Source organism: Mya arenaria, chromosome 7 (genome assembly GCF_026914265.1).
Source record: "Mya arenaria isolate MELC-2E11 chromosome 7, ASM2691426v1".
Classification (NCBI taxonomy): domain Eukaryota; kingdom Metazoa; phylum Mollusca; class Bivalvia; order Myida; family Myidae; genus Mya; species Mya arenaria.
Genome location: NC_069128.1, coordinates 43,155,859 through 43,170,712, shown reverse-complemented (window position 1 = coordinate 43,170,712; position 14,854 = coordinate 43,155,859). Strand labels below are relative to the sequence as shown.

Genomic DNA, 14,854 nt, shown 5'->3' with positions numbered 1-14,854 from the left:
TGTCCAATGGGGTCCTTTAGCTGTTGTTTAGGAGACAGCATTTCTGGGGATAGTTTGATATATCAAAGGGACAGTCCGGGTGAGTTACCAAATTTCCCAGTACTACCCTCAAGGACAAGGGCAAGGCAAAGGAGCCACTGTAACCAGTTTTAGAGCTGACTTTGTTATGAAGTGGTCAGGGAATAAACCTAGGACCTTCTGCCCCAGAAGTGGACGTCCTATTACTAAGGTTACATAAAATGAACAGACTGTCAGCCCTTTCAGCATGCAAATAAATGAGTGTTCCTAACTTTAACTTTATTAAGCATTCACCAAATAAATTTATCTTTATTCCATGAGCATGTTTGAGTGTTATTCATTATCACGCTATAAATATAGCATATCTTGCCAACTTACCTAATATTCTGCAATCAAAAATGTTCTTAAAATTTCATTAGGTGAGAAACCCTGAAATCCAGATATTCTGCATAATTAATGTGGCAGGCCACAGATATGTTAGTTTACTCAACTCTACAGTTCATAAAGTTTACACAAAATTTATTTAGACATAATAATTTTGAGGAAAGGAATATTTCAGAATATTTTACACAAAATTGGGCCTCTAATGTGAGGTTTAAACATCATTCACCGGAATTTCTTCGGAACAATCTTGAAGCCATCATTTATCTCCTCTGAGTTATCCAACAAAACTGTTGCCATGGTAACAATGTAATCATTTCAACAGGTAAGAAATGAGATTTTCAAGACCAGGGAACAGCCCAACTCTGAGCAACGGCTATATAGATAGGATCAGATTGGCTTTATCAAAACATAATAACATATTTCCAACAATACCGCCTCTTGTTGCCAACATAACACCAAATTTGTATCTAAAGGGCATGAAAGAAATCATTGAAGATTTTGTTCGAGTATTTTGTTTCATAGGTATCATTCACTTACTTTTAACTCATTTTTTTTTTTAATTAATCTTAATTCTGCATATCTTATTATTGCAAGGAACTAAATACATTATTGCGTGCTATTCTGACAATGTAAAGCTCTCTTCTTTTCATTTTTTTTGTATAAATAAGAAAAAAAGTTAAGTAATTTAAAGCATGCCTCATCTAATTATGTAACCCATCCTTTAAATGAAACAGAAGAACCATTCATTAAAATGAGGTAAAGGAACTGCATTCACACGCTGAAAATTACAAGGTTTGTATATCAAAATCAAAAAACATTCACAAAAGGTACCATCACATCAGAGTCTCGTACTTTCCAATACAAGGGGAACAACTGACATGTACAAGTTATAACTGTTATTAGCTCCCTTTGAAACAAGTACAAAAAAAAAAGTTTGGCAATTTTTAAATGTACCTGCCTAAGAAACAAGGATACCATATTGATTTGGATATTAATGTTCTAATGCAGTAAAATGTTTAAAATCATCCATGTTATGGATGAAAGTGGAATTCATCTCCAATGTAAAAGACATGGCAACAAGCACACAACATGTATGAATCATTTCGCTGCCAAAGTCTGAACAATACTTGGCATGTTATAAACAAACACAGAAACAACCTGTTAACATGTGGGATAAAACTGTAACACAAATAAACATGTACACCTGCTATTGTTTCTCATTTTCTTTGCTATGTTATTTACATTTGCTAATCATTAATAAATAATTTCCCGAAATAGTTTTGTCATCGAAAATATGATTATAATTAAAACTTAGAACATTACAAAAATTCTCATAAAAAACGAACACATAAGGGAATTGAGAAAATATCATCTCGGCAATTGTAGTAATGAGCAACAGTTACGATAAAAATCATACAACAACAACAACTAAGACGCAGATTATTATGAACAGAAAAATTTGTTATGAAGACAACATATATATGCAAATACTTGACTCCACCAGCCCCCTACCCCTCTTTAATAATCATAGACCTTAAGACAGTCCAAAAAAGACTGAATGGTATATTAACAGTTCTTCACACAGAATTAGACATTCAATCAATTAAAACAATTACTAACAATTGCAGATATACTTTAAAAACAACACTCACCTGTTTTACAATGTGATATTAACTACTTTCCGATTCCCGAAAACATCCCAGAATTCCACAAATGTTGTCTGCAAACTACATCCAATGATGCAGATCTATTAAACCAAGCACACCCTGATGATGATAAACCGGTGTAACAATCAGGCCAAATCAATCAAGTGCACCAATATTCAGTTACAAAAATCAACTCCACTAAATTTTTTCAATGCAATCTATTTTCACCAAAATCACAGCTGCACAAGTTTAAAGAACATGTAAAGTATAAGAGTTACACCATATTTCACAACTTCTACAAAGGTGAAAACTTAATCCACAGAAACCATAAACCCTCGTTTAAACTTCAGTTGAAATACCTATGAAGATTCCCCCTGTGTTCACAGCAAATGCAGACATAATCCAAAAATAAACAACAAGTAAATGATGGATTTCTCATTACACAAGATTTTCCTCAAACTTTTGCGTACACTTCAAATTTTAAGCTGCATATGCAGGAGATAAAATTGATCTATATGGTTATTTCATGCATGCGTGCATGATGCATTTTCAAGCTAGCCAGAATCTCACAGATGTTTTTCTTTCTATAATTTGCCTTGGAGACCAAACCACTTAAGTTGCCTTAGTTCAAAGACTCTATCAGTGTAATAACACAGGATAAATTATGCATTTTATGTACTTAGGCGTATTACGCTTGGATGTAGCGGTAAATATGGCATTACCACAAAATGCTCCAATTTTGTGGTTTTCTGCTTATGATTATATGATAACAACACATGCATATCATTGTAGGGAGTTGTTTTCCTGGTATTTTGGAAAATTACCTATAACCTTGGAATTTGGAATGATAGCAACATTTTCCACAAAATTTAGAATTTTGTACTGATATAATGTACATAATATGTCACTGGGTGAGACTCCCTTAATGGACGCCATTTGTCTCGATGTGTGGAAAATGTGCAGCTAGACTTTGCCTTGAACATGGACCTCCCACTAACATGGTGCGTTCTCTACCGAATAAGCTACCAAGATGCTAACGCACCTTCTCAACACCTGTTCAGGTTATGATACCTTGACATAAACAAATGCTTATTTTTAAAAAAATTGTGGGCCTTTATAACTTTTTTTCTTCTATTTTAAGAATATCAAATTTTTGGATAATATTTTGGGCATTGGGAACATAACCGAATGATCTGCAATAAACATCAAAGAGAAAAGGAACATTTATTGTCACACCTCTGTTTTCTTGCCTTGACTTTCAGCATCACAGATTTTCTCTTCTAGCTTAAAGAGGGAAGATTTGAATAAAATTCCACCCCTCAACATAGAAGTAGTGGGTTGGAGTCCTCTGGGGCTCCAATGAAATTTACATGATGCAAATGGGAACCTGAGTCCGCTTGGTCAAAATGGTTGGAGGTAATGTTTGTCAGGGATGGTTCTCCAATTCCAAACAACTATACAACCATGTGCTATCATTCACTAAATAAATATAATCCCCTTATTTGTATATTGGATGTTTGAATGATAACTAGTGTCATGTTAATTCCTCGTCTTAAGTTTTCTGAATTTTGAAGGTGCATAACTTAAGAAATGTTGAAGCAAGAGTCATGGGACTTGAAATCTATAAAATGTTACCAATGTTTCAAATACAAATTGACATGATTTTAAGTCTGCCAGGAAGAAGATCTTCAAAACCCAGACATAAAAAACCTGCAAGAAATCAGGTAAATTCTAAGAACTTGAATTTCACAGAAATGGCACATCTTCCAACCAATTTTAAAACTTTCTCCAATAAACTTCAACCAAGTAATCAAATATTTACAACAAAAAACCCATCAAACACTGGCCAAAAAAACATCAGTTGACATCATGCAGACTGAAACTAGACAGACAGATGTCTGGAAGTTTTCCAGCCTGCCATAATACTTGCACTTGTTCCTGATAATGGCATGGGAGTATATTATATAACTCACATTCTACGCATTAAAAAAGCTGTCAAATCTGTGAATCACTACTAAACTAAGGGGGGCTACTCATAATATAAAATAAGGAAATTATTCTTCATTATCAGAGTTATCTCCCTTGATTATTATAATAATCTCATTTTCAGTGATAAAAAGAAAGTTTTTGGATTTTAAAAGCAATTAACTTTGAGTGCTTTGTAGAGATAATAATTTATACATATAAAAGGTCTTTGATCATCATCATTTTGTATTTCATTATGCCATAATTGAACACAATGTCTATTCATTGGATGCCAAATCTATGATTATTTTTAAAAACATGAACAACTGCAGTTATGAACATTTATAACCCGAAAATACCTGGGAACTTACAGAGAAATCATGTGAAATTCTTGAGTTTCATTTGATCTTAAAACAGTTGCTAAATAAACTGAAATTAAAAATAAATGAAATCGATCACTTAAGAAATCATGAGTTTAAGGTAATCTATCCATGATAATAAAATACAAAAAAAATGCTACTGGTAAAGTTTCATTTTAAAGATATGAGTGCTAATATTGAATATCATTTCATTGAGAGCTTTTTTATTTAGAAATTATGTTATATATGAAAGAAATTAATAAAATTGCAATATAATCATAGGGCCTAAAAAAAAAATACATTTGGTTCGGGTTACCCGACCCTACCTACGGAATAGGCGCCGACCCTGCCGTTTTTATAGTCAGTTTGAAAAAAATAAATGAAAAACTAAAAAAAAATAATAAAAAAAAATAATATTTTTTCTTTTTTTTTAATTGCTTTTCAATGTGTAGTTTAAAACCTTAAATGCTTATACAGGAGATAACTTTAACACCATTCTCCAATGATGAAAATAACATTCTTATATAAAGCCTAATAAAAAAAAAAATAAAAAAAATAAAAAGCCTTATACCTACCCTACCTATTTTTGAAAAGGATGTAACCCTCACCAAACAATTCATTTTTTTAGGCCTAGTAAAATTTTACTCCATTACCTCCTTTGTATATATAAAATCAGAATAAAAGTGTCATTATTGCGTGATTCAAAAATATAATCAGTGCAAAATTAATATTATGGTTAATTAATGTAAATTAAAAACAGAAGTAATTTTGATGATATTTTCAAATCTTTCCATCATAATGGTGGATGGGATACCTTAATTCCATGTTTCTAAATGTCTATCCTGTGAGTAACCCTTGGTAATTTCTTATTAGAAAAAAATATTTTCCTGTTGGTAATTAAAAGGTAAAAATAAACCAGAAGCCTCAATAAATATAAAACAGATGCAAGCCGCTGCCATTCTCCATGTAATTGCTAGGAAATTTCCTGGAACTTTCATTTGAGCTTTGATTTTCAATTTTCATTTTTTTGAAAGAAACTGATCTGTGAGACTGAGATACAAAAATATGTTTATAACATTCAATTGCTATGGATACAAAAATAAAAGGATGACATGACAATTTTAAGCCAGTCTATCTTTGGCATTCTTTAATCAAAGTCAACTAAACTGTTCCAGTCTTAAAATATTCAAAGCTGTAATAAAAAAAGTGCTCAAATGTTGGATTAACCTCCTCTCCTGTCTTTTCCTCATTGAAAAATTGCAAAAAATCTAACAACTGTTCTAAGTGACTTCATAACATAAATCACTTTAAATGAGTAAAATACTTTTAAAAAAAATGTGCTTGTCAGGGAAAAGACTCTTAACCAACTAAAATGTTTTAACACTGACAGGTAGCCGAAATTCACTGAGGTGGGCCACTTCAACTGTTTGCGAAAAATCCCAATTTTCTAAATTTGCCAAAAAAAACAAAACAGTCACCTGTTTCAGTTTGTTTGCAATAAATGCAAAACTCTGTTTATAGTTTTAAAGCACAGAACTATTTTCTGAAATAGAAAATGGAACCTTGCCCAAAAGCTGTTTCGTCAAGCTTATATTCCAACATTGGAAAATCCTGTTAATGACATAAAAACAGAAAGAACATTAACTTCAAAATACACAGTAAGCCTCTAAATTTCTTTCTTTCTAGGTAGAAATTCTAAATTTAAAAAAGAAAGATAAAAAACATACATAAGATTATGAATATGTCATCTTTATATTCAAATGGGATTTTGACAATTATTATTCCATCCAGACCATTTTTATTATCCAGAAAATTACCCATCAGTCTGTTAAAGCTGCAATCTCACAGATTGACAGTTTTGACAACTTTTTATATTTTTTTTTGTCTTGAAATGAGCCATTTTTTGTGTTTATGTCAGGGAACCAGTGATATAAGACGGCTGACAAAAGATCAGATCGCAGTTTTCATATTTACTTTCCAAAATTTAAATGTTTAATGGCTGAAAGCCTTACTTACGCATTAAGAAAAATTAGTTTTACGATGTAAAACAGGATTTTTTTACATAAATATGGAAACTGCAATGATATTTTTTCAGCATTCGTTTATCACTGGTTTCCAGACATTTACGCAATAATTGGTTAATTTAATAACTTAAAAATATAAAGCTGTCAAAACAGTCAATCTGTGAGAGTGCAGCTTTAAAGCAGGCATTAATTACGGAAGCATGATAAGAGAGCTTAGGATTTACCATTGACCCAAAACCATGTTTCTTTTTACAACATATAAGAAAAATTCCACACATGAATTCTTTCTTGTACAAAATAATTACCAACAAGTGGCCTACACATCTCTTAAAATCATTGAACTGACCATTACCTGTCTGTAAATATTGGCAACATGCATCCCATGTTGGAGATTATCATGTTCTATGGGTAATGGGTTCCCCATGATTTATGCACAGCTTTATAGCATCTGGCTTCTGTATTCATTTCTTGCCTATCAATTTCCTTGTTGTCTAAAAGTACTAGCATGATTGTGTTCTTGAGTAAAAGGGAATCACCAAAAGACATGGTATGACAACGACCTACAGCATTCCTCTGTGAAGATGAATAGAGGTTGTGAATGGCACATTCAATCAGAAAAAAGTCTCTGGGACAGTCCACTACAATTTTTTTTTATTTTAAACTAACAAACTAAAAATGATAAGTTAATCAAAACCAGTCAAAATGATTCAGTTCATCAAAAACAGTCACAATGATTTAGTTCATGATAACCAGTCCAAATGATTTAGTTCAGCAAAACCAGTCAGACTGGTTTAGTTCAGCAAAACCAGTCAGAATGATTCAGTTCATCAAACACAGTCAAAATGATTTAGTTCGTTAAAACCAGTCAAAATAATTTAGTTCATCAAAACCAGTCAAAATTATTAACTTAATCAAAGCCAGTCAAAATGATTCGGTTCATCAAAACCAGTCAAATGATTTAGTTCATCAAAACCAGTCAATTTTAATTAATGATTCAGTTCATCAAAACCATTGAAAATGATTTAGTTTATCAAAACCAGTCAAAATGATCCTGTTCATCAAAACCAGTCAAAATAATTTAGTTCATCAAAACCAGTCAAAATAATTTAGTTCATCAAAACCAGTCAAAATTATTAACTTAATCAAAGCCAGTCAAAATGATTCGGTTCATCAAAACCAGTCAAATGATTTAGTTCATCAAAACCAGTCAATTTTAATTAATGATTCAGTTCATCAAAACCATTGAAAATGATTTAGTTTATCAAAACCAGTCAAAATGATCCTGTTCATCAAAACCAGTCAAAATAATTTAGTTCATCAAAACCAGTCAAAATAATTTAGTTCATCAAAACCAGTCAAAATAATTTAGTTCATCAAAACCAGCCAAAAAAATCCAGGCAAATACCAATGTAGATGGGTGGGAGAAGGAATAGGTAATATGTCTGAACAAATCACCAAGTGTTTACTGGCACCTAGGAGCCAATTTGTGGGTAGACCCTTAGTCCTCTAGACCACCATTAATCTCCACTAATTGGCTTATCTAACTCCTGAAATTGGGGAAATTTTATCTCTTTTGCTGAATGACATAGATCTTAGAATTTTAGCTGGTGTTATGCCAGTAATTTTCAATGCCTACTGTTCCAGGTGAGTAATATTTCAACACTTTGTCAATGGGGCTAATAAATTTTATACTAATGATCCTCAGGGAAACAGTCTCAGACTGAAACATAACTTTTATGGAAACAAAATTGATAGCTATTCTAATTACAGAGAATGATAGAGAATGCCATTATCAGTTTAATGATTAATGTTGTTTGTTTTTTTTCAATGTATTTTGGTAACTATGCTTTGTGCTAGTCTTCTGAGAGAGAAGTATTGATGACTTCCTTCCATATGGATAATAAATGCTTGTAGAGCTTTGTTCCTTATATATCACTTATTTTTACAAACCACATAAATGACCGTGACTTTTTGAGAACCAGCACAAGTAAAGAATTAGTCCAAATTCATTGTGTCCAAAGATTGTATTACAAAGAAACAAGAGGTCCATATAAAGGCTCTTATAATTTGCCTCACTTGAGTACCAAAGCTTTTTCCTAAATGTGAGAGTATATCTTTAAAACAATTTGACCTATATATCATTAAGGCAAGTATTCTGCTTAACTGTGATGGACATAGGTAGAAATTGTGACCTGTAGAGCATTCATTAACATTTTCTAATATTTGACCTATTGACCTATTTTTCACCCAACACAACCAATAAATGACCTTGACCTGGATTATGCATACAATTTGTGGTCATGTTTCATAAAGATTTGGTAGAGCATGACAGTGGAAGCTTAGAAGTTTTAACAAGCAAAATGTTTAAAAAGGAAACTGGACAAATACCAATCAGATGTGCTCAATATACATGTAGCTTTATGATGAACACTTTGTGCCCAGAAGAGCTAAAACCCAAAGAAACAATCAAGTACTAGTGAACGAGGAAGTAATAAAACAAGTCCTGAACACTTGAATAAATCATAATAATTAGCATGCTTATTATTCATTTTACCTGTAAAGCATGCACAAATGCCAGGAAATAGATGGTCATCTTTTAAAAGGTCAAAATCATTCTTTTCCAATTTCAAATTTCATTCAGAATGTGAAAAGCCATAAAAATACCAAAATTATAATATTTGCTTGAATCCATCCACCAGCTAGATCTTGTATTGGTTTCTACCATGGTTTCAATGAATTTTAATTGTAACTTGCAATGACTTCCTGTCCTTCAATGGGTCCCCAAAGTGGCAGAAAGGGTCATTTACAGGGGCAGATCTAGGATTTAATGTTAGAAGGGCATACCTTAGGGGCTTAACCTTTTGACTTTCTCCCCTTCCTCAGAACTGACTCCTATATTGAAATAAAAAGTAAACTTGGAAGTGTTTTTGGGAAGAGGGGGGTTGCTCTGGATGTCCCCCACCCCACCCCCTAGTCCACTACTGATTTAAGGTTTCAGATTCCTATGTTTCATATAACATAAAGGAATCATCAATCCATTTTTATCTCATACATAACTATCCCAAGGTCAAAAACCTTTCTCACAGTAAAAATTGGGATAAATTTAGTACATTACAAGAAAACAACAAATCTCTTCAGTAAACTTATCTGTCCATGTTCACCTTAATGGCAGCCAACTATCATTTTTCAATGTATGAAAAATGAGCCCCCCTCGCATCCTCAAGGTGGTTAAGGTACTTGAGTGATTTAATAGCATACCAGTCTCCACATCTGTTTTGTAGATGAGATAAGATTTCAGGCCCCAAAAAGGATATTAATGTCAGTAAAAAAACCTATTTACCATTATTATTTTTTTATTTTGAGATTTACAAATGTACATGATGCACATAAATATCAGGAAAGCTTAATGTATTTCTTAGTTATCATGCATTCATTGATGATAATTTAATAAATGTCATTTTTACATCTTGTAAATTAAAAAAAAGATAATATTTTTTTTTTTGCCATAAACAAAATGACTGTAAATTTGATCAGTCAATTCATCATATATGTTTCTCCGGCTGATTTTTTTCAACAGATATAAAAATTATGCAATATCTCTGATTTAAAACTGCATGGTGTCATAATTCTTACATCATTTTAAAGCTACACTGTCCAGATTGACTGTTTTGACAACTTTTTTTATTCATTGTCTTGAAATGAGCCAAATTTTGTGTAAATGTCTGGAATCCAGTGATACAAGCTTAAGACTGCTGAAAGAAGATCAGAATCGCAGTTTCATGTTGACGTTCAAAAATTGATGTTTTGTAGCTAAATGCATTACTATTGGTTTAAAGAAAAATAAGTTTTACGGCAGTTTTTCAAACAATTGAGATCTGTTATATCATAAGTTATCTTTTATGAATGAATTGAAGGCATTGATGCTAAATAGCAGCTGATTCTAAGACAATATTAAAAGAAAAGTCAATAACTGTCAATCTGTGAGAGTGCAGTTTTAATGCCCTGTACATGTTATACCAGGAGGGGGGAGGGGGGTGGGGGGTATCAATAACATCATCACACAATACCTTCAGTGTAGGAATTGCACCCAATAACATGAGGATATGTACATTTTTTGTGTTATCATGGATACCTTGCATTGTTTAGGAAAGTTTATATGATGTGATATGTGCTATATCAATCAACAGTTCTGGCAAATTACATTATCCAAAACTGTTACCTGCTCCCTGGCATTGAATGCAGCCACAAGACAGAAAATTACCCACAAGTATGTGAAAAAAACCCACAAGCTGTCAGGGAAGTAAAAACCACAAGATTACCACAAGAGATTTAATGATACCTGTAATTTAAAATCACAGACAATATCTATAAAGATAATCTGTTATGTTATTTGTAAACCGTATACATATTGTAGTATCTAGTAAAATTCACCAAGGTTGAATATATCTGAACATAATATTTCTGCGCGGCTGTTACGGCACATATTTTGTAAGACGGGTAACAATATAAAAATAAGTCCCTATTTATGACAGATTGCATATGAATGAACGGACATTTCTATTTCTCAGATTCCGTATTTAAAGCCTGAACGTGCGATGATCATTTTCCGATGTTTTGCAACATAATACTCCTCCATTGTCCTATAGTTCTACTTGTCAAGATGATTTAACAGTCATTACAAAATCTATTAATTACTAATTTATAATATCTCATATCTCTAAGCAACACATGGATAAACACATCACAAAACATGAGAAAGGTATTGGTAAGTTTGATAAATTTTGGTATTGTTCAAGTTAATATTCTAAACAAGGGAATGGCAAGCTGATGGCAATGTGCATTTACTTCATAGGCATAACTCAATGAATATTTCAGACCAAGTCATGGAACTTGCTACATATGTATGTATTGTCATGAACATGTACCAAGTTTCATTGAAATACTCTCTCTTTTACTGTTAGGGCAAACCTTTTTGCATCAAGATAACAACAATGGTGGTTCCAAGGCTACGCTTCTTTGACTCTCTTCAACAAACAGACATGCAAAAACATCAATGACAGCAATTAAAATATAAAGATCCAGACAACTTACTGGCTTGTGAAATGAAGACGTTCCTTCAAATTCCAGTTTTCTTCTGGCGTTTTTACCGGGCACGTCACCTTTCAAAGGGCTTAATCCAAACATTTGAAAAACATCATCATCATAGTCAGAATGTTCCCTTTCTTTAAACCTACACTGATCTTTGTATTCCATTGTTTTTACACCATCATTAGCTGTTTTTGGTGCGTTGCTTTGCACTTGTTCTTTGGAAACTTTTGAGAAATCAGATTGCACTGGCGGACTAGAAGTTGGAAAAAATGGACCAGGTGCCTCCATTAAAAACGTTGTCGGAGACAAATTCAGTTTTCCATAATTTCTATTGTCCATTTCATAAGGTCCTGTTATTTCACGATTGTATGTCGGTAAATGTTTCAAATAGTAGTCTTGTGTCTTAGACCCTGAAGTCATGTGACCAGAATGTTGCTCCGGGAAGCCAGAAGCTTTCATGCCTGGTTCCATCATGCTTGAAGTCACAGTCTGTGTTGCCATTGGCAACCTAGCCCCAGGCAGGGAGCCGGATGTATAATTCCAACTCTGGGTCACAGAAGAGCTTGGATGTCCACTTGCCACATGAAAAGCCACTACTCTACCATCTCCAGTCCTAGAGACCACATCTTTATTGTCAGAACTATGCACATTTGGTGTCTGTTGGCTAACATACTGACTGAATGCAGAAATTCCGTTTGGCACAGGTGTACTGGTTGCAAATGGCCTGCCAAGAGTAACAAACGTATCAAATGTGACATTAGAATCCGAAGGTCGACCATGTGTCACAAAAGTATCAAATGAAACCACAGTCACAGGCAATGTAGTAACTTGTTTTTCATTCAGGTATTGTGGTGTTTTTTTCTCATTTGCATACAGAGATGAAACTTTACCCTGATGTAATACATTAAGCTTGTCTGGTTCTTTACTGCTGACACTAATGAGGTTAAGATTTCGTGAAGATGTTTCACTTTCCGTAAAATTGTCATAGTCTTGGCTTTCATTTGCTTGGCCATTAATGAGAAATGGACGCACTGATCTAACTGGGCTCCGAATTCTAAACTCGCCCTCAGTGACAGGTCTGTATTTAGGTTGCGGGCTCAAAATAGAACGATCTGATCTTGAATGCACTATTGGGTGAGAAATGGAGTCTGTCTGCTGCAGAGGGTCATAGTCAGTATTTTGATCATAATATCTACCCGGAAACAGACTGTGTCCCTGATTGGCTTTTGTAATGTCCAATTTAGCAACATTGCCTTTCCTTTGATGGCTGAACTCTTGTGAATCCAGCAGGTTATCATTTATCTGATACTCATTTCTGTATCTCAAAGACGCTATCTCACTACTTGTTGTAGTTATTATAGCACTCTGGCCTGAAGCAACAGGTTCTTTACGCTTGCAGCCACTTCGACCATCAAGCAATTTCTTCAAAGTTCCACGATTATCAGTTCCTTCAGTTCGATGCCTGCTCGACTCTCGTTTTGAACTGCCCTCTTGATCTGAACTTTCATTATCACTAAAAGACATTTTTGGTAAATTTAACAAGTTCCTTAATGATGTTTTCTTTTTGCCCCTCTTTGTGGGTGGAGACTTGGGCTGCAATTCAGATAATGGAATCAATGTCTGTTTAGAACCACTGTTGACCACTCCAGGGTCCCAACGAACATGATGCCCACTTTTGACCCCTGAAGGGCTTTTCCGCAATGATGATGTCATGTGACTTTCTGATGACCCCGGCCTAGTATGGGACACCGGACCCTCGCAGATCCCGTGGGTACCCCTTCCAACATGAATATGCTTATGTTTTTGAGGTACAGGTGGTTTTACGTCAATACCTCTTCTGGTCACCTGTGGCATGTCCAGTAGCAGGTCATAATCCTGTAACTCTAACGTACTCTTCGATGACCTATCCCCAATACTTGTTCCACTCATGGAATCTATTGACATACTGGTGGTTGAATCTACACTGTAAGTGGGTTCTGATGACAAAGATAGGACTGGAAAAGGCTGATCAGATCTTTGGTATAACATCTGCCTACTAGAAATGTCTACACTAGGTTTTACCATTTCATGACCTTGACCTTGATAATAATTCCCCATTCCTTGCTCCTGATCTCTTAATTCTTGACCTCCATAGTTTGACCTTTGACCTTGACCTCTAGACAGGTCATTCAGCCCCTGCTGTCCACTATAATACTGTTGACCTCCACTTTGTCCATCAATATCATCCCTATATAGGTCAGTCATTTTCCTGTGGTCCAATGTGTTCTCTACAAATCCTGGATTGACCTCTGACCTTTGCTGGCCATTCCTTGACATTCCCACTTCCTTATTTGGAACAGGCTGGTGAACTTCCTGCCCCAAAATTCCATATTTCACATTAGGTGCCTTCCAACTTGGCCTTGCATGACCTGGACCATGACCTACGTCATTTGGTCTATGGTATTCTTTGTTGCCATGGTAACTGGAATCAGAAAATTCCGGCAAGTTTTGTGAGTAATCCAAAGTGTTGTCATAATAATCCAACATATCATCTCCATTAACCGGGTCAAATCGGGTATAATCGCCGGCCAATCGAATACTCCCACCTTCATCTCCATAGTAACGCTCATCACCTTGACCCTCACGGTATGCCCCTAAATCCCCATGTTCAAAGTGTTTATATCTTGGCGGCTTTTTTGTTGCAAATTTGAGCATGGTCACAACAAACGAAAATCCGGCAACCTCCCAATTCTAATCACACACACTGTTTGATCACTTCCTGCCTTTCTGATGAATTCTCTCTCTCTCTCTCAATCTCTCTAAGCAATGCTGCAACTTAGAACTGTAAATGAAACTTCCGTTTTCAGTTTCAATTCAGGCTAACAGCCAACAGCCTCTTTACACAACATTAAGGTTTAAGAGTTTCTTGAGAAAATCATCATTTGCTGTTCAGGTGTTATTCATAGGCATTCGGAACTCCTCGGCCATTTTTTTCAAAAACAACCTCGGATGTATATGGACGGTTTACATACTTAAAAAGTGGTACGTTTAAGTCCGCTGCAAATAGATCGCGTAGTAATCTTATTTAGTAGTTAAAATTTATGACTTAACTCTTGGGAATCGTAATTATGTTTGCAATAATACACTTCACTGGCAATCAATTTAAACTGAGAGCAATAAATACAACTCTTAAACACTACATTTAATTAATGCTTTTATTAAAAAAATACGGACTACTTCAACAGATGTACCGGCATACATCCGAGGTTGTTTTTGAAAAAATGGCCGAGGAGTTCCGAATGATTCATAGGTAGAAAACTTTAAAGCAATTGATTTTCAGAGAAAATCACTAGAATCCGTGAAACCCATACAAGAGTTTTCTGGGATAATA

At 34.3% G+C, this 14,854-nt stretch overlaps 1 protein-coding gene across 8 annotated transcripts in view; it reads right to left on the bottom strand.

Annotated features, from left to right (window-relative positions):
- LOC128240721 (tensin-1-like) overlaps positions 1 to 14,305 on the bottom strand; it is a 124,963-nt gene extending 110,658 nt beyond the window's left edge. For 2 of the 8 annotated variants that reach the window (XM_052957509.1, XM_052957510.1), the window contains exon 1: positions 11,488 to 14,301. In XM_052957509.1, the coding sequence (XP_052813469.1) occupies positions 11,488 to 14,178 (2,691 nt within the window). In that variant the 5' untranslated portion in view covers positions 14,179 to 14,301. Of the gene's footprint in view, positions 1 to 11,487 lie in introns of all 8 variants that reach the window. The other 6 variants (XM_052957507.1, XM_052957506.1, XM_052957511.1 and 3 more) reach the window with 6 other exon arrangements.
- Between the last annotated feature and the right edge of the window lie 549 nt (positions 14,306 to 14,854).